Raw genomic sequence first — 18,566 nt, forward strand, 5'->3', positions numbered from 1 at the left:
ACCTAAAGCCGTGGTTGGTCAAGCTTCAAGGAAACCTTGTTGTGATTTTGACATTACAAGTCAGTGTTATCCATGATATCTGTGTGGTTTGTAATTAATCTCATGTTTTCATGTCTGTATCTTCGTTTTCATTAATCCTAGTTTTAATAGTTTTGGCCCACCGTCGTCGTCTGGCGAGAGCAGAGAGGTATTTGGTGTGGTCATTGTCCTCTTTTGTCCTCAGGAGGTGCTGGTGGGCTGACTGTCAAATAGAGTTGTATCAACCTTAATGGTTTGAATTTCTTTAATTCATCTGTTACCTAAAAAACAAAACAAAAATATTTGGGTACTTTTGTGATGCATTATCTATTGTTTGTACAATTTATTCATGAATTGACAAGATTATGATACATTCATTAGCATGTGAACAAATTAAAACTCAGAGAATTTGTTGAATATATAATCATGATGAATTGACAAAGTTTGCGTGGTCCAGAATTCTAGTCCAATGTCCATTCATGGTTCACCTTCGATCATCACCACCCTGTGCTACCATCTCTTAGCTAGCGACCAGCTTTCTTTTCCAATAATAACTAAACCAAGAAATCAAAATTATAAAATTAAGTGCTTTGAGAATCTCATCACCATCAGCTTATTGACTTATTCCATTTTTATTTATTTGGGTTCATCTATCTAACACATCCACTGCCTTAATTTTTGTTCTACTTCCGTTCTTTTCAATATCTCTTCCTAATTTTATGGATAAAGGCATCAGTATACGTCAAACTTTCGTTTTCAGAGTTTCTTGACTGATCCCATTAATATTAATTTGTATTTGAACCGGCCCATCTTTTCCTTGGGATTCAGATACTATTCAGATCAGATTTGCATACTGTATCAAAATTTTATATTTTGTTAATAAAATTAACTAGAAATAGCGGCTTAAAATTAACTTGTGTCATATTTGAACCTATAAATGTTTGAATTTTGATGAATATAAATATTAAAACCAACATTTTATATAATTGCATATCTATTTTATATAGACATAAGTATATACAAAAATTAAATATTATGGGATCAGATCAATGTGAGATCGGACTGGGGAGATCCATATTCGATCCATTTTGGTTATAAGTAAATCAGATCCAAACCGCCTCAGTTGGACATGGTTTCAAATATAAATTTGGACAAACAGATATGAGAGGTATCATTTGCAGCCCCTACATTACATATCAGATACCCTGTGCCTGTGGGCATCCTAATTCACAATTCACATTAAGCTAAACTTTATTAGTAACTGAACCCTGACATTATAGACCCAGATGGTCGAACCAGTGACTCAGTGAGATACCAGGTCGAATTATAAGATTTGGATAGTTCTGACCATTTCACTTGGCGAACCAGCCGGTTGAACCGACCAACTTGCCACCCGGCAAACCCTCCAGGCTCTGGTTGACAGCCAGACGGGTTCCTAAAATATTGCCTTGTATTGGAGCTTTCCCAGCAATCATATTGCCTTTATATATTCTCAATTCATCTTAATAAAAGCAAGAAGCAGAGACTACCTTTGCCAGTAGGAATTGAAATTGATGTGGAGGTGGTGGTGGAGCATTTTGGGCTAAAATTTTGTCCACTATCTTTCCCAAACAAGATTCCCTTGTATGGCTACCAAACAAACTTGGAAAATCAAAATTTAGGACTTAAAATTGAGCGCAAAAATGGGTAAGTGAAAAAACCCATGCTCCACATGTAAGTTGTAACAAATCCAGAGCTTTGGAATGAGTCTTTTGACATGTATATAAACAATGTGGGCCACTGTGGGGCAGAATATTTATGGTCTTTTTTGTTTCTTGATTCTGATTGGATGGTCGTGATCATCATTCCTTCATGGGTCCACCTTACTCTTGGTCTTGGGTCCACCCTTGTGACAGTCAGAGGGAAAACAATCAGACATGTAAGCGCAGCGCAGGGTGGGGTATTATATGATGTGGAACCGTCTCATGGTCCAGTACGAATATATTCACCTCCACACACAATGACACAAACAGAGACGCGAGAGAGAGAGAGAGACTCACTCACGGTCACGGGTACCAACAAGAAGAAAAGCGAAAACAAGAACCAATAAACAATCAAAAGGAGTCTGTCTTGTGGCGTAAATTGTTTCCTTGTGAGTCCATGACGACTCTCTCTCTCTCTCTCTCTCTCCTCTCTCTCTCTCTCTCTCTCTCTCTCTCTCCATCCTTCCTTCAATGCAATTAGAACATAGAAGAACCCGTGACCCCCATATTTTCACTTGATAGTCTCTGCTAAACATCTGTCATTCCACCTAAAAGAGAAAAACAGGTTTGTTTATAAAATGCTTTCAATAAGCCCTACTCTCGTAATACATCTCTCAACAACATTCTCATTCTCCTTCCCTCGCTCCACCCCCCACCACCGCCCCCCTTCCCGGCCCTTTCTCCACGTCAATGTCGAATTTACGACGTATGTTGTGTATTACTCTGGTTCTTCTCCTCCTTAATCCAAACCAAACGCTGTGCCACACCAAAGGTGTCCGACCGAGGAAGTCAGCGGGCGTGAATTTGTCGACCAATGTGACAAAAACCCAGTTGGCAGAACAGCAATTCATGAAGTGGGTTAAATTTGTTGCAAGCCTTAAACACTCACTCTTCTCCACAGCAAAGAACAAGCTCTTCCCATCTTATACTCTTACTGTTAGTAAAAACCCGGCTGCAGGAGATTTTACATCAATTCAGGACGCCATCGATTCACTTCCATTCATCAATCTTGTTAGGGTGGTTATCAAGGTCAATGCAGGAGTTTATACGTGAGTATTGGAGTATTGATTCCCTAATTAGTTTTGATTGTGTTTTATTCTGTTGTTCCGTTCTTTTCCGATTGGGCCTGTATCAATTTATTTATGGATTCGAGAGTTTGTCTCTACTCTGGTCTGGTTGATTCTTTTCTTGTTCAGTGTGACAAAAGTAAACAGTCTGATTATGAAAAAGTGGAGTTTCATAGAACAGAGTGATTTATATTATTATTATTATTATTTTTGTTTTTGTTGTTTCGTTGTTTTATATCTGATGAAATGTCCTTTTTCCACATTTTCTTCTTGTTCGCTTTCTTTGTATTGTAACTATTGGTAAAATGTGACTTAGGTTGGATTCCATAAAATGGAACTTTCAGGGAGAAGGTGAATATACCACCATTGAAATCCTTCATAACCATAGAAGGAGCAGGAGCAGATAAAACAATTGTTCAATGGGGAGACACAGCTCAAACGCTTGGGCCGAGAGGGCAACCGATTGGTACCTTCAATTCCGCGACTTTTGCTGTGAATTCCGCTTATTTTATAGCTAAGAACATCACTTTTAAGGTAAAATTGCAAATGTCCTGTTTTTTGGTTGAAAAGAAAAGTCCTAGCATTTCTGTTTCTCTCTCTCTCTCTCTCTGCCCCCCCCCCCCCCCCCTCCCCCGAATCATGAATCCTGATAAACACAAACATGTGGCGCAGAACACAAACCCCCTTCCACCTCCAGGAGCAGTTGGAAAGCAAGCAGTAGCATTCAGAATTTCAGGAGATACAGCAGCCTTTTTGGGTTGTAGATTCTTGGGCGCACAGGATACACTCTATGATCATCTGGGTAGGCACTATTACAAAGACTGCTACATTGAAGGCTCCGTGGATTTCATCTTTGGCAATGGCCTGTCACTGTTTGAGGTTGGTTTCTCATATTTTATGCACCATTCCTGACAAACCCATCTCTTTTCTCACTGCATCAATCAATCCTGTGAAAACAGATTCTCTCCTTTTAGCACAATCTCAAACTTGTAAAGAAATCATCTCTTTTCAACCAACATTTTACATCAAGAATATTCTTGATAAAGATAAACCGTTTGTTTTTTCGAGTGTTTTTATCATCAGTTCAATAAACAAGAGAGAGGCCGGAGAAGGGGAAATTTCTGTCTCATTTTGCTCTGTCTTAAAACATAAAAAAATAAATAAATAAACTGGTGCTGAGTGAAGGAGTTGGATTCAAGGAAGGGGTCCCAACTCCCAACCCGAAGCAATGAAGCATAATTTTCTGTCGTCAAATTGGGATCTAGACAACACCCATATCCCACTTTGAAATAGGCATTAGCATCTAGCAATGCCAGTCCAACTGCCCAACATAGCATCTCTTAATTGAACTGCAGCCTCTATATGAGTATCTTATAGAACCTACACCTGCAGAAAAGTCATACACAATTTACACGTGAAGAGTGGGACCCACTTTCTTGTGGGAAACTCCCAACCAAGAAGGCTCACTGAATCCACGAGTACATGTGAGTGAATGATCCGAAAGAAGTGAGGATGCTAGGTTGAAATTCTCTTCATCATCTGACCTGCTCACTGTGGGGACCAGCCCAGTTTTTCTGGATCTTGTTTACCTAGTTCGGCCTTTATATACATAATTGTTTTTAGCCCAGCCCAACCCGTCTGCCAAGACTCTAATAAGCCATGAATGTATAGAGTGAGACTTATGTTAGGACTTAGGACTTGGTCCCAAGGCCTAATAACCACCGCACCGATCCATTCTTTTTGCTAAAGATGGGTAGGCTTATTCTTACTTAATAGCCTGGATGGTATCAGCATCCACAGCCTGGTCCCCTTTTAGCCAGCTAGCTAGCCTGGAATAGGGAATGGCCGGGGGCCGGGGCACATGTGCTTCTTTAATTAGGAGAAGAGTGAATGGTGAATGGGGTGGTGAGTTCAGTTAAAAAAAAAGAAAAAAAGATTCAGAAGATGATGGCTTAATGGGTAATGTGTTTTCATGACTTCTTGGCAGGGATGTAATGTGCATGCAATTGCTCAGAACTATGGGGCAGTAACTGCCCAAAACAGGATGAGTCTACTGGAAGACACGGGGTTTTCATTTGTGAACTGTAGGGTCACGGGCTCAGGAGCTCTCTACCTCGGGAGGGCATGGGGTACATTCTCTAGGGTCGTTTTTGCCTACACGTACATGGACGATATTGTCATTCCCAAAGGCTGGTATAACTGGGGAGACCCCAACAGGGAAATGTAAGCTCTCTCTCTCTCTCTCTCTCTCTCTGTGTTGTGTTTTTCTTCAAATTTGGAATCTGCAATTTCAGCGTATATCAAGTGAACATTTTACACCTCCCCCTCCCAAGAAAAAAAAAGGCTTAAAGCCTTAAACCATATCCTTGTTTGGGCGTTTGAGACCAGTGGGCTCAGTCATGAAATCAGATTTAAGAAATCAGAAGAAAAGCTTTACAGCTCAGTTGTTGAAGAATGGGACAAGATACCAAGAATACAATGATACCTCCAATCTTTAGAGTTTAGAGTAATGGTACCCCCACTTACCCATCCATTCCAAAAGTAGAATATGTTATAGAATATTGTTATAGTTGTTGCCGGCACCGCTGCCGCCACCAACACCACCAAACCAAAAGCGAAGTGTTAAGTAACCATCCAAACATTGTTAAAATGGGGTCGACTAGGTGGCCACTTTCTCCACTACCAGACCCTAATTACTATGGCATGATCATGAAATGAGTCCGGACTCAGCACTGTTCACAAACTTTTCTGTATAATCTCAGAGCCCTAGCCCTACCAAATGTTGTCGTCTCTCTCTTATACTAACATAGTGGCAGAGCAGGGCGGTGGCCACTCAGTTTTTTGCACAGAGGGAAAACTACAAGCCTTTTGTCAAACTCATTTGATCCATTTATGAAACGTCTAAGTTTGGATTTTGTCATTTTCACTTTCTACAGACCCCTCAAACCCTCTCTCCTTCCCAGTTCCCACTCTGTTCTAACAAAACGACTATGAGCAGAACTGGGCCCATGACCAAACTACTGATGGGGTGACAAAATTAAACTATGTACGTGTCTTCACCTTTTCTAGTGCAATACATGTGTAGTGCACTCTCTTTTTTTAAAAGATGAAAAGAAAACAGAGCCCACCTAACCTTGACCCCGGCTGGGGAGGTCTGTCATCTGTGTTAATGAAAAATTGCAAATGGGGGTCGATTCAATTTTGTTATCTTTATTGAGTTGTTGTTGTTGTTGTTGTGTTTATAGGACGGTGTTCTATGGACAGTACAAATGTACAGGACCTGGAGCAAGCTACGCGGGAAGAGTTTCATGGTCCAGAGAACTCACAGATGAGGAGGCCAAGCCTTTTATCACACTGAGCTTCATTGACGGATCTGAGTGGATCAAATTGTAAACTTTTCCACACCACCCCATTCTCACGCCCTCCATAAGTTTTAAAATAATGTTGATAATATGTTAATGAAAATGTTATTTTTGCATCTCCCAACTCTTGGATTTGGATTCTTTATTATTTTTTTTTTCTTTTTCATTTTTGGTTAGAGAAGACACTTAAGCTCATATTTTGTATTATTTGTATTTTTACTCTTTCCAAAATCCAAACTGAGTGAGCCTTAATGATAAGGGGCCAAGGCCCCAGGCCCACGAGCTAAAGTAAGTCAAGGATAAGAAGCTCTAAGGATGAGCGCATTCGATGGCATATTACACCTGTCTCACAAAGTGCCATTACCAGTTCAAACATGCAATGACATTTCTTATTTGATTTATTTGGTTTTATTCAAAACGTAGTTGCAATTCTTTACCTCCATTTCAGTGAAAATCAATATTTTTAGAATTCATTTTTTTTCTTGTTTATTGTGAAGAGAAGCATATTTCCTACGTGGCACTTAATGTCAGCTGTGTGTCTTAATAGAAATAAATAATAGAACCTGGGAGTTTGTGCTGGATTCAACTTTGCTCATGAATTTCTATTAGTCAAATTGTTGATTTCAGGCATTGGCTTTGAATCTTTGATACCAAACAGGTAAACACCACCTTATTAAATTTTAAACATTTGGTTTTCATTAATGTAATAAAATTTAATCCAAAATACCATATGTCCTATATGATTAATATTTTTATTTTTATATTAATACTTATTCGTATGCTATTAATTACACATGAGAAAAAAAGTAGAAAACCATCACTGGGCTCAGCAGACAAGTACAAAGCCCATAAGGGGAAAAACGGAAAAAGGCATTAATCACTTATTAAGCACACTTGGTGGACAGAGATCTGATCTCGCATGCTGCTGATTCTGTGTTCCCACCGAGTATTCATACCAAATTCCGGTCTGGTAAATACTTGTACATGAAGGCTCTAAATCTGCGGTTTGCGGAGACGACATTGGAATTCACTATTAGATCATAGATGGGAATGGGTGGGCCCTGCTTCGAAGACGCCATGCACCAAAAAAGTATTACTAGAGGAAAAAAAAAAAAAAAACTTTTATTTGCTTTTGGAAGAAAGTAGATATCGTTGTTCCATCTTTGTAGTTGCTTTTGAGCTATTTATTAGAGATTAGCAAGATCACAAAAGCTTATGCAAGCAATCCCCTAATTTCTAACTTTCTTGCCACTTTCAAAAAAATAAATAAATAAAGTGCCAATGCCAGGAAATCATTCCTTTTTCACGTATAGATTATAGATAGATAGATCACATCATACATCGTCCGTCACCCGCTCCTCCTACCAGTCTTATTTTGAGGAGTTCAAATTTACCCCCCACAACGTCCCATATTGCATCCTCCTTGTGCATTGGGAACATCTTCCAATGACAATCTCAAAAAATGATGATCTCACGTCATCAAGAGATGTTTATAATACATGGTGGGGATGTGCTGTGGGACACATTGTGGGGGTTGATTTGGTCTCTTCTTTTAAGTATATGTTTGGCATAGATACAACACCAACACCATGTTGCTGATGTGTGGATTAGAAGTATCATTTTTTTAGAAAATAATGTTTTTTTTTTCTATTTGGAAATGTCGCTACCAAGTAGAATGTTTTATAGAGCAAAATAAACACTTTCTATTTAATAATAGTACTGCAACCTTCATGTCTATTTTCAACACTGATACCTATTATAGAAAGTCTATGTCACTACCATATCATGTTTTCGTACAATTTGAGAAAACACCAAATTCAGCGTTGCTCCAAACCACACCTTCTCGATTTCCAAAGCGTGGCTTGGAGCACCATTTTTTTATGAAAAAACGGTTCCAAACAAACAAATGTTTCCTGGAGCACCGTTTTTTCCAACGTGACGTTGATGTATCACCGTTTTCTGGAACAATGGTGTCGATGCAAAACAAACGCTATGTTTCTACAAAACTGGAACCTGCAATGCTATAAAGTTAAAACTCACCCACCAAATTCGTTTTCTATTCTTCTGGAAGTATTAAAACGGAAACAGCCGTTCCACCCACCTAGTATATGTTTGGCATCAATGCTATAGTTACAACAGCATTTTCTTGGTGCTGCTGATGTGTGGCTTTGAGCACCATTTTCTCAGCTGAGCCTTTTTTTTTTGTTTTGGAATCGTTGCTGCCAGGTAGGACGTTTCCTGGAGCAACTGCAATTTTTTCTGTTTGATACCAATGCTCCAGGAAACGTTTTCTACACTTCTACCCATTATCCACTGCCACATCACTGCCCTGTTGGCAGCAATGAACTGTAGCTCCAAGAAATGCTAAATTTGACATTGTTCCAAACCATGCTTCCTGATTTCCAAAACATGGCTTAGAACACCATTTTCTATATAAAAACAGTTCCAAACATAAGTCTGTTTCCTAAAACACCATTTTCTCGTACATGGCGCTAATGTTGTGCAATTTTCTAGAGCAACAGTAACGGTTTCAAACAGATGCCTAATTAAACGACATCATAGCTGATCCCATATCCCACTTTCTTATTTGTATGGAGATCGCGGATCATCATCTCAGTGGATCCCACGTCTCAGAGCTCAGGCTTTCCTGAAATTGCCAAACATGGAGAGACGCAGACTCTGGTCTCTGGCTTTACCCCGCCCCCTCTTCCCCCCACCTACAATCTGAGACCGGATCTGCTCCTCACAATTGGCGCCTCACACGCATATTTTACCATGTATTGATAACATTTTTCGTGAATAAATACGGGAAATGTTCCCAATATACGGTGGATGTGCGTGTGAAGCGCCCATTTGTGAAGAACAGATCCTGTCACCCACCATGAATGCGTCAGGAGTTCATTACAAACACGTAGTTGGCGCGTCTACTCCTCTCCGTATAACTTCAATAAGCAAACAAATCAAACCTCACCAAAACGTGTTGCGTTACAGAATGAGCTGAACCATTTTTTAAAACTTTCTGACCTTTTTGATTAATGAACCCCCAGCTTTGCTACCTGCAGGTATTCCCCCCAATAACCAGAATTGATACTCCATATCCCTAATTTTATTAATGCTGAAGCAGCTCTTAATTCACAATTTAGGTCGTTTGTTTAAGTGAATACACTCTCTCTCTCCCATATTCCACTGGAGACAGAGAGAAAGTGTGAGATGCCTCAAACCCAACCAGTTCTTACTAAACTAATGGAATTGCACTTGCGGTACAGAAACCAAGCTGAAGGGATTAATCGCACAGAAACCAAGCTTATGACCACCTGTTCAGGTCATGGTTGAGCTGGCATTAGGTGACACGTGGATGTCCAATCATCGTCCAATCACCCCAGTTAGCTCCGCGGTATATATCAATTCCATGGCCCCAGCCGTGCTACGCTATTACTATAGCCCCCCATTTTATCTATTTAACCACGTCAGGTCATCAGCTGCACCTTACGCGGATAAGTACAACTAAGGATAGGAAGAGGGAGGAGGACAACTCCGCTAGGGAATAAGACTCTATCTCAAAGACCTCGGTGGTTAATCTCATCCCAGCAACCCCGGAAGTCCAATCCGATTAGAACACGGACCTTTGACTATAAAAATGTATCTCTTTCTCAAGGTAAGGGATTCTGATTTTTAGCACCCATACTGTTACTCTACTCGGATCAGCACCTTTATTGCTCGGCCCGACCATTTACCACCCTCTATTGAATTGAGCATCGGAGTATCTATACGGGGATAACTCCTCAAACCTTTAACGCCATTTCTTAATCACAGGTCTTGAAGCGTGACTCCATCCTATCACCTCAGCTCCGCCCTATTGGCAAAAACTATCTAACTATCTTCTTTCTCGGTTCGTACACCACCTCAGATCAAACAGCATCACTACCAATACTCTTTGTGGATTGGGCTCAGTCAGATTCATTGGCCCACTTGCATGGGGCATTCATTTGCATCACCAACTGACATAGCACTAGCATTCGCTAACTTGGCACTGGGAATCCATAAACCAACCACAGGGATAATCAGTTCTCATTTGATTTTGCCCAATAAAAATCGGGGTGTTGAGACTTGAGAGTTGAGAGTGAAGGCCCACCCAAAACGGATGCTAAAATAATAATAATTCAAAAACAAGCCCAATCCGAAACTTGGGCTACAATTTTATTAGCCCATCAGATCATCAATGCTACCTCAGTGAATTGAAAATATCTCTCTCTGCAAATGCTGTATAAGAAGATAAATGTTATCCATTGTAACTGCAATGTTATGCAGGTAAACGGCAGGGAATCCGGACTCGATCAATGATGGGTATCCCAGCTGTGACTACCATGAGAACGGAATGAATGATAAAATCCACCCCATTAATCTAATTAGATTAATGGGTTTAAATTTTTTTTATTTAAAAATTTTTGTTTGTTCCTCTTTTCTTTCTCTTTCAAACGATGATAGAAAAAGGCTAATATTTTACAAGCATATTGAACCAGACGGAGACATCCTAGGAAAATCTCTTCGTTCCCCTTTATTCATACATTTTCAAATTTGTATGGATAATTAAATAAAACTGGTCCAATGTGAAATAGGAAAATCTATGATGAAATTCGATAAATAACACCTGATTGACTATCAGGTTTATGATTCCAATTGACTGGTAAGAAGTTTTTCAGATATGATATCTTTTCCAGTTGAGAGTTTATCACTTTTAATTGTATATTCAACATTGGCATCATGGACATTAAAGTGTAGGTTACTTGGTCTTAAAAGGCTGAGGGACCTTGATTTCTTACATCTTTGTTTATTGAAGAAATAGTCGTATCTTCCAACCTGAATTGCCCGTTCATCTGAGTTTGCTGGTCTGCCAAGAACTTGGTAGATAATCGAGAAATACTGTAACTTCCGTTAGAGTAACTATTTTCCATTAGAGTAACTTGGCAGGTCTGCCAATCTAACTTGTAATTCACATCTCTCTGAAACAAAGGGAAGGAAATACTGTAACTTCCATTAGAGTAACTGTCTTGGAAAAACATCTGATACCTCCGTTTGTCTTCTGACGGAAACGATTACAGAGATGATGACAGCGACGGAGGACAAAGAACGTACAAATCTACGCGGCGGACGGGCAATAGACGTTAGAAAGCGAAACCCGAAACTGTCAAGTGGACCAAGAGGTGGAGAAGAGGTTGATTTTGCCAACGAAGTCAAAAGCAGATTCGATTATCACATGGCTCGAATCAAATAAAAACCAGTCGAACTAGGAGATTTTGGACTCGGAAGCCTTAAATCAAATGCTTACATTCAGGTAAGCATTACAGGCTTACAGCTCAACAAAATGAAACATAAAACAGGGTAATATGAGTTGTAAGGGATCTTCGACCTGTTGAAGATCCAGTGACTACTGACTGCCGGTGTGAGCTAGTAAGGGATCTTCTATCTGTTGAGAAGAGAAGAGCAAAAATAACATTGGAATAAGAAGAAGAAGAAGGGATAATGAAATCGTTGGTTAACGTTATTCTTTGTTGAGTTGATCGCATAAGTCTTGGTTCACGCGTCCAGTGCCCCACAACGCGGACTCCTCCACACATCGTGAACCGACATAATTTGTGGGCCAGCCCATCACATCGACAGTGGTCGAACCAGTTTAAAATAGCACCAGTTATCGCAGTTAAACCAATCCTTGACCTTGAGCGCCATGACCTCCTTGATTTTTAAACCCCATTAATCTTTTCCGAAATCAGTAATGATGGACAACCGTCTACCGACATCTTCTGTCAATCCGTTCGAATTTCCGATCCGAACTTTTTTGAACTAGTGAGTGAGGAATCAGGGACGGAACGAGCAAAGAAGCTTCATTTTAAATAAGTTCAAAAAGGGGAAACTTTAAATACTTAATACGCAATTTGATTCCATAAAAGTTGTGTAAAAGTGCTAACCCCCTCTTTAATCAACCACAATTCCCACCATTTGAAAATTCAAACTTTTATAAATTATTGCTAAAAACAACACCTCGAATTGCATTAATTTATGCTAAACAAAACAAAAGCTTTGCTTTGTAGCGAAAAAGCAAAAGCTTTACTTTTGCAGTTACATTATAATAACAATAATCTGATAAATAAATGGTGACAAATGCATTAGATTTAGCCCCTAACCCCCAAACAACCTATAATATAATAAAAGTATAAACCAAACTTTGTCGTAGAAAGAGCTTTAATAATTCCTGAAAAAAAAAAAAAAACAGAATATAATTTCGCAATCCTGTTGCTGGCTTGGCTTCCTGCATGAACATGAAAGAGACAAGGGTGGTACTAAAATCATCTCCTCTTTAATTGTGTTTAGTCGTTTTCGACGTTTCTTTCACCAATTGCCAAAAATAAGAATATACCTTCACCACGTTCAAAAAATCTGAAGCGTTTCCATCACTTTCTCTCTCACCATTTTTTTTTGTCGTTTTCACAACGGTTTATACGCTTGTTGCGGAAACGGAAAAGCAAAAACAGGAATCCTGGACATAATTGACATAATTTTAAGGTCCTAGATGGTGTCGGAACTCAACTCGGAAGTCGAAAGACCGAAGACCAGACCTCATCGGCGTTACACATTTCACGAAATTTTTGTTTCCTATCAGAGAGATAAATGAAAGAAATGATTCAGTCAAACAGGCACCATTACCAAAAACAAGTCCTATTCCCAATATCTGTGCTGTGCCAAATGGATGATGATGCAAGCCCCAAAAGTACGTATTCGAAAACCCTACAATCATCAATCAAAAACCAAACCCTCTTCTAATCATTATGGATGGAAAAAATTCTTAATTCTAAACAAGGATCAAAGAGGACCCACCCATCTTTTCATATTTGAAGTAGGGCCTCCCTCCTTTTATTTTCCTTTATTCCATACCGACGGCTACTTTTAAATGTACATGAGAGACAACTGGCCGTGGAATTTTTAAACAGCGTAAAGCTTACTCCCCAACATCCCCCTCCATGACGTAACGTAATGTTAAGTCTAAATAATCCAACAGTTCCTACCACTAAGTCAATATGGCCATGATCTTCACACTTGAATTCGAAACAAACAGTTCCAGTATTGTTTTAAACGATACCCAAATGGGGACGGGCCGGCCGGAGAGTTGATAGCAATTCACAAGATCAAGGTGAAGTTTCCCTCTTCGTTTCTTTTAATCGAAACGTCATTGTTCTGTAAACAAAATTATCATCCCAAGAAAATTCAAATCAGATCTTGATTGTGAATTTACACGCAACACGTTGTGTGTTATAATCCTATTGGTTACACTGAGATAAAGAAACTGGACAACGCAACTCATCCTTAATTTACCATCTCCTTTGCATGTAATAATCTCTCTCTGTTTCTCTAACAAACTCGGCAGATCTATCGAGCCTGCCCACTACGGCATTCTTAAAATTGATTGCTTCCTGAGCTTGAGAGCAGGAGCGCTGCATTCGAACTCCACTCAGACTAGCCCTTGATTCCACCATTTCGTTCAGTGAGAGCCTTTTCCTGGGACTCGGCTCTGGCCTCTGCTTTGGAGCACTGTGTGACCTAACTTTTGCTTTGAACGATTGTGTATTAGCCATGTAATTCGGGAAATTCGAATAACGACGGAAGAAGCTGTCGGCACACACGCTCTTCGCGGGTGTGACGGGTGCATTCGACCCACCTGAATTTACAAACCGAGGGGTGCTTTGTGCTGTAGAGAACCTGCACTCATCTCCGGTGAAGCCCCAGTCCAGGTCTTGAAAATTGCGGCAATCTGGAATGGACAGACGAGCAGGAATTTGGCACGGCAAAGGAGAAGAAATCGTTAGGTAAGGTGGGTCTTCTCCGCATTCCGACATTGAGGTGTTTGTTCTACGAGATCTCGACTTGGGTCTTCCAGTATCGATCTCAACGATTTTAGGACTCTCTTCAAAGGTGTTAATTGCAGTCTCAATGGATGCCGATAGCCTCCGACTGTGAATGGACGCTGTGTGCTCGCTTCTGGTTTCGTCGAATCTTTCCTGAAAATGACAAAAAGGGGAGAGTTGAGACGAAATGCTTACTAACACAATAGAACCACTGTACAACAATGCCAGATTTTCCAATTCTCGCCCAGGATTAAGATTCTTACAATGGATTTACGCGGTGGGTATCTGTGCTCTTTGTTGACGAAAGCACGAGATTTCTGGGCTCGGACGGTGGCCTGGGCTCTTATGAGAGCTTGCATACTGTGAAGAGTTGCAGTGGCTTGCTTACGCACCAGATAACCTCTAACAAGAGCCTGCAACTTTACTAGTCCCTTCAGAGCTCGAAGAGCTTTTTTTGCCTGAAACAGTTTGAACCGAAACAAACACATGAACTCAGAAAGAAGAACAAGTTGAAAATAACCAATTAGCAAATACGGACTATGGAAGAAAAAACAGAAGCAAGCCAGCTGAAAAAGAATCAGAGAATTAGACCACTAAGCGCACAAGTGTTGTGCCAGATTAAGAATATGAAGAGCACTCGAAAGTAGTAGAATTAGTAGGGACCAAGGCAACTAAAAAAAAACCAGAGGCAGGGAAACTAATCAGACCAAATTTGAAAAAACTACCACAAACTCAGTTTCCAAGATAGAGAAGAAAGGAACAAAAAGATACAGATAAGACAAGAATCCGCTGATTTACAAAATCAAACAAAGAATATAAAGGATCCTAAATACGAAGAACAATTGCTAGGCTGCTAGCTACAGATTCAGTTAAGCATAAGAGAATCAGACGAAACAGGGAAAGATCGATATCCAGATGAGAAAGAAAGAAAGAAAAGCGTGACAAACCTAGACGAAACAGGTAAAGATGAAAAGCACACTTACCAAATATCCCCGGAAAACAGTCTGGATCTTTATCGCGGCCCACTTTTCCCGCCCACCACCAAACATTGTCCCTCTGCCCTGGCTTGTAAGCCTCACAACGGCCACCGCCGCCTGCGCAGCTGCAACGGCAGCATCAGCTGCGGCTGCCGTGGCCGCAGCCACCGCAATTGCGTGCTTGTTCTGATCCTTCTCAGTCTCGGTGTAATAAGACCTCAACCAAACAGCATCCGCTTGACTTATGCTAGCCGGAATGCTAGACGAGATCTGACCCATTCCCCCCGAATCCCTCCCTGACTTGCCAAAACTCCATCTTCTCTTATCTTTCCGGTCGGTGGAGCCAGAATTATCCTTCTGTTCCTTATCTTTCTTCATCCCCAACAAACCCCTCAACCATCTCGTCGCTCTCCCCATATTCAGATCGATAATAAAAAGAACTGAACAAATGGAGGAAGATATTAACTTCAACGAGCCCTACAGCCAGAGAAAGACGTTAAGGAGTGAAATATAGAATAAAATAGGTGGTTCAGAGAAAAACGCTCTTAAAGCGATCGAGGATCTTTCCATGTTGCGAAACACTGAACTGACGAGTAAAGAATGGAGGAAAAATTAAACAAACTCGGTATAAAAATGAAGAAAATGAAAAAGGGATAAAGATGACGGAATTTTGAAAAATAAAAACCTGTCAAGACCTCGTGAAAAACTGCACTACAAGACAAAAACTTGTCACAGAGAGAAACAAGGGTTAAAGAATAAAAGCTTGAAAACTCAAATTAAACAAACAAAATGGAAATTACAGCCAAACCCCAGCAAGATGGCCCATTAAATAATAGAAAGAAATCATCTCAGTGAGAGTGAATAACCACCTTAAATAAATTCAGAAAGTAAAATAAAAAAGATGAAAAAAGGAAAAGCTCGAGTTTTTCCATCGTCCAATAAGAAACAAAGTAAAGCTTCAAAAAAAGGCTCACCTTCTTCACTTTCTCTCTCTCTCCCTCTCTCCCTCTCTCCCTCTGTATATTACTTTATCACACTAAAACTTTCTGGAGCGACGTGTCCTCAAAAAAGAAAGATACCTCAGCGTTCTCAGCAGCTGACAATCTCGTGAATCTCTTCAGTTTTTTTTTTTTTTTTCTATTTTCTGTGAGGTCTGGAACAGTTCTTTCTTCTTTAACGCATGCAAAAGAATAACAAATTTACCCCTTTGTCCTCGTGTTTCTTTCTGCAACTCTTTTTACTTGCTTTCCAACTCTTTAGAAGAGCCCAAATATCAAACGGAGAAATGGGTATCAGAACAGAGCTCTACTGTATTTCTGAACCTCCATTAGAACCCAGCCAATAAGAGGGCGTTTCCTTTCTTCTCTGACCCTAATGATTTATCAACGCCTGCAACTTCTTTCTCTCTTTTAGGTTGGAGAAAATCTGTCTATTGCTTACCGTATCTTACTGCGATTTCAGTGATTTTTCACTGCTCTTCGATGATTCGTTTAGTAATTCTGCCACTCTCTCTCTCTCTCTCTCTCTGCACGAGAATCTCTGCACCGGAGCTTAGTTGGTGGAAAGAGTTCTCGCGACGACCTCAGCACATCTGAGTCGTTTTATAGAGTTAAAAAAAAAAAAAAAAACAGGCTTCTTCCTTTGAAAAAAAAAATATAGAATTAAATACCTAGAAACCTTAAATTTTAATTAATTAACAAATTAGGCCCCCTATTAAGGTCTCGTTGACATAGGGGTGTTTATGTAAATGTAAATAGATTCTCATCCATCATCGTTTATGTAAAGACGCGTATCCCATCCCTTGTTTTATCACCCTTTTAGATGACAAAATCCGAAGGTGGGCTATGCAAACCCCCCTTGTTTTTTCCGGAATTTACGAAATATAACCAGTTCACTTTTACAAAACCCATGAAAATTTTCTTATCGACGACGGAGGGTACCCGAACTTAGGATCGAAATATGATATACTTGGTAAGGGTATTGTGGTAATTTGGGAACTCAACCCAAGCCAAGCAACCGGGCGAACAAGTATAACCCTAGGATGGTCCGGTTCAGTCAGGCAGTCACCACTCAGCAGTGTGGCCACCATTGAACTGGTTACTGCCACTGACACTTGTAAGTCAGATGCCAGCTGGTGGGCCCCTATGTTCGTTTTGACTTATAACTCTAAGTGAGACATATATTCAGAGTTGGATCAGAATCAGATGGAATGACCTTAACCATCAGATTTGGACAGGGGAAGGCACACTAAGATCATCTGTTGAAGATAATATTGGGCTAATGGGACGGTTGTGATTGGCTCTAAGATTATATGCGCCACACGGCCCATACCCACACCATCCATACCAAACCAACCGCGTTAGTAGTAGTAGTACATAAGAGAAGTACTTGATGGTGGTGGGGGAAGATATAAGTAATGATAGAGATGTTGACGGAAATCAACGGTCGGGGCGATGAAAAAAAAAGAATATTGAGGAGTTATTTGAAATTCCCGCGTATGGGCGAGAATCTTGCATAAAATTTGAATACTGAGGAGCATTTAAACTTGAAAGTTTAAAATCGGAAAATAAAATTAATTAATTTGAGTTACGAGTTACGACGACAAAATCCCTGCATCTACTCGAAATCAAAATGCGAAATTATTATTATTTATTATCACTAAACTATTGGTAGATCATAATTAGATTTGGAGATGGAACACGAGGAGAGGAGACCTTAGCCCTAGGATATCGCCAACAACGGTAACGGTAGTGTCTCGGGTCTCGGGCTACGGCAACTACGAGGCCGTAGCCCGTAGATGGGGACGGGGTATGGCCCCAGCCGCACGCGACCAGGAACTTGATCCTGCGCCCCAAATTTCAGAGACATCAGTGCTGACCGTTAATAATGGGCCCCGCCTAAGGGATTGACCGGGTGGGGTAAAGAAATAAAGAAGCAGGTAGGATGCATCAGACAGAGAGGGAGGGTTCCGAGTTTCAACTTTCAACCCCGTATGATATGATCCATGCATTCATTATTTCTTGGAGCTTTCTGAAAAGGTGACTCTCACGGCTGCACTCTGCAGAACGGCTTCCTAGTTCCTTCCTGCCTTGAGCTACTATTCTAATTTCTAAGCTGCCCTCGGATTTTCAGGCTGGGTCTGGTTTTAAATCTAATCTATGGACCCAAGTTCAAATCCATTGCGGGCCGGCAAATAGATGTGATGTCCATTGTCCAATAAATAATATTAGGAGACATGCTTAACCCAATATTTATTGGGCTGTGAAATGCTCCAAATCCAATATTACTTACTAGGCTGTGGGCCTGCGTCTCTGTGTTGTACCCAATATTAGCTTCAATCCTTAATAGTCCAATTGGTGCATCAAGATCAAACATTGGGGTTGGATCATCCAATCCAAGTGATGTGTTAGAATCATATCCAACGGCTATGATTTTAAATTGTGAAGATTGAATCTCCTGTAAGATGGGGAACAAACAACAGACAACTTCCAATAATGGTTCTAAA

General features: G+C 40.3%; 2 protein-coding genes across 3 annotated transcripts; one reads left to right on the forward strand and one right to left on the reverse strand.

Moving 5' to 3' along the window:
- Positions 1-2,114: 2,114 nt before the first annotated feature.
- Positions 2,115-6,523, forward strand: LOC148847057 (putative pectinesterase 53). The gene is made up of 5 exons (XM_088952585.1): positions 2,115-2,809; positions 3,172-3,361; positions 3,500-3,706; positions 4,815-5,050; positions 6,073-6,523. The coding sequence occupies exons 1-5, from the start codon at positions 2,451-2,453 to the stop codon at positions 6,218-6,220; spliced, it is 1,140 nt and encodes a 379-aa protein (XP_088808711.1). The 5' UTR covers positions 2,115-2,450; the 3' UTR covers positions 6,221-6,523.
- Positions 6,524-13,367: 6,844 nt separating this feature from the next.
- LOC148847058 (protein IQ-domain 26-like) lies at positions 13,368-16,636 on the reverse strand. 2 transcript variants are annotated; one of them, XM_088949536.1, is made up of 4 exons: positions 16,036-16,636; positions 15,068-15,538; positions 14,348-14,542; positions 13,368-14,237 (listed from the first exon to the last, which is right to left on the reverse strand). In XM_088949536.1, exons 2-4 carry the CDS (start codon positions 15,476-15,478, stop codon positions 13,551-13,553), a joined length of 1,293 nt encoding a protein of 430 aa, XP_088805662.1. In that variant the 5' UTR covers positions 15,479-15,538; positions 16,036-16,636; the 3' UTR covers positions 13,368-13,550. The 2 variants fall into 2 exon arrangements, with proteins under 2 accessions (XP_088805662.1, XP_088805663.1); XM_088949537.1 differs by lacking the exon at positions 16,036-16,636 and adding an exon at positions 15,747-15,903.
- Between the last annotated feature and the right edge of the window lie 1,930 nt (positions 16,637-18,566).

The sequence above is a fragment of the Nelumbo lutea genome, chromosome 6, assembly GCF_056320005.1.
Source record: "Nelumbo lutea isolate HS-2025 chromosome 6, American lotus-T2T, whole genome shotgun sequence".
NCBI classification, from domain to species: domain Eukaryota; kingdom Viridiplantae; phylum Streptophyta; class Magnoliopsida; order Proteales; family Nelumbonaceae; genus Nelumbo; species Nelumbo lutea.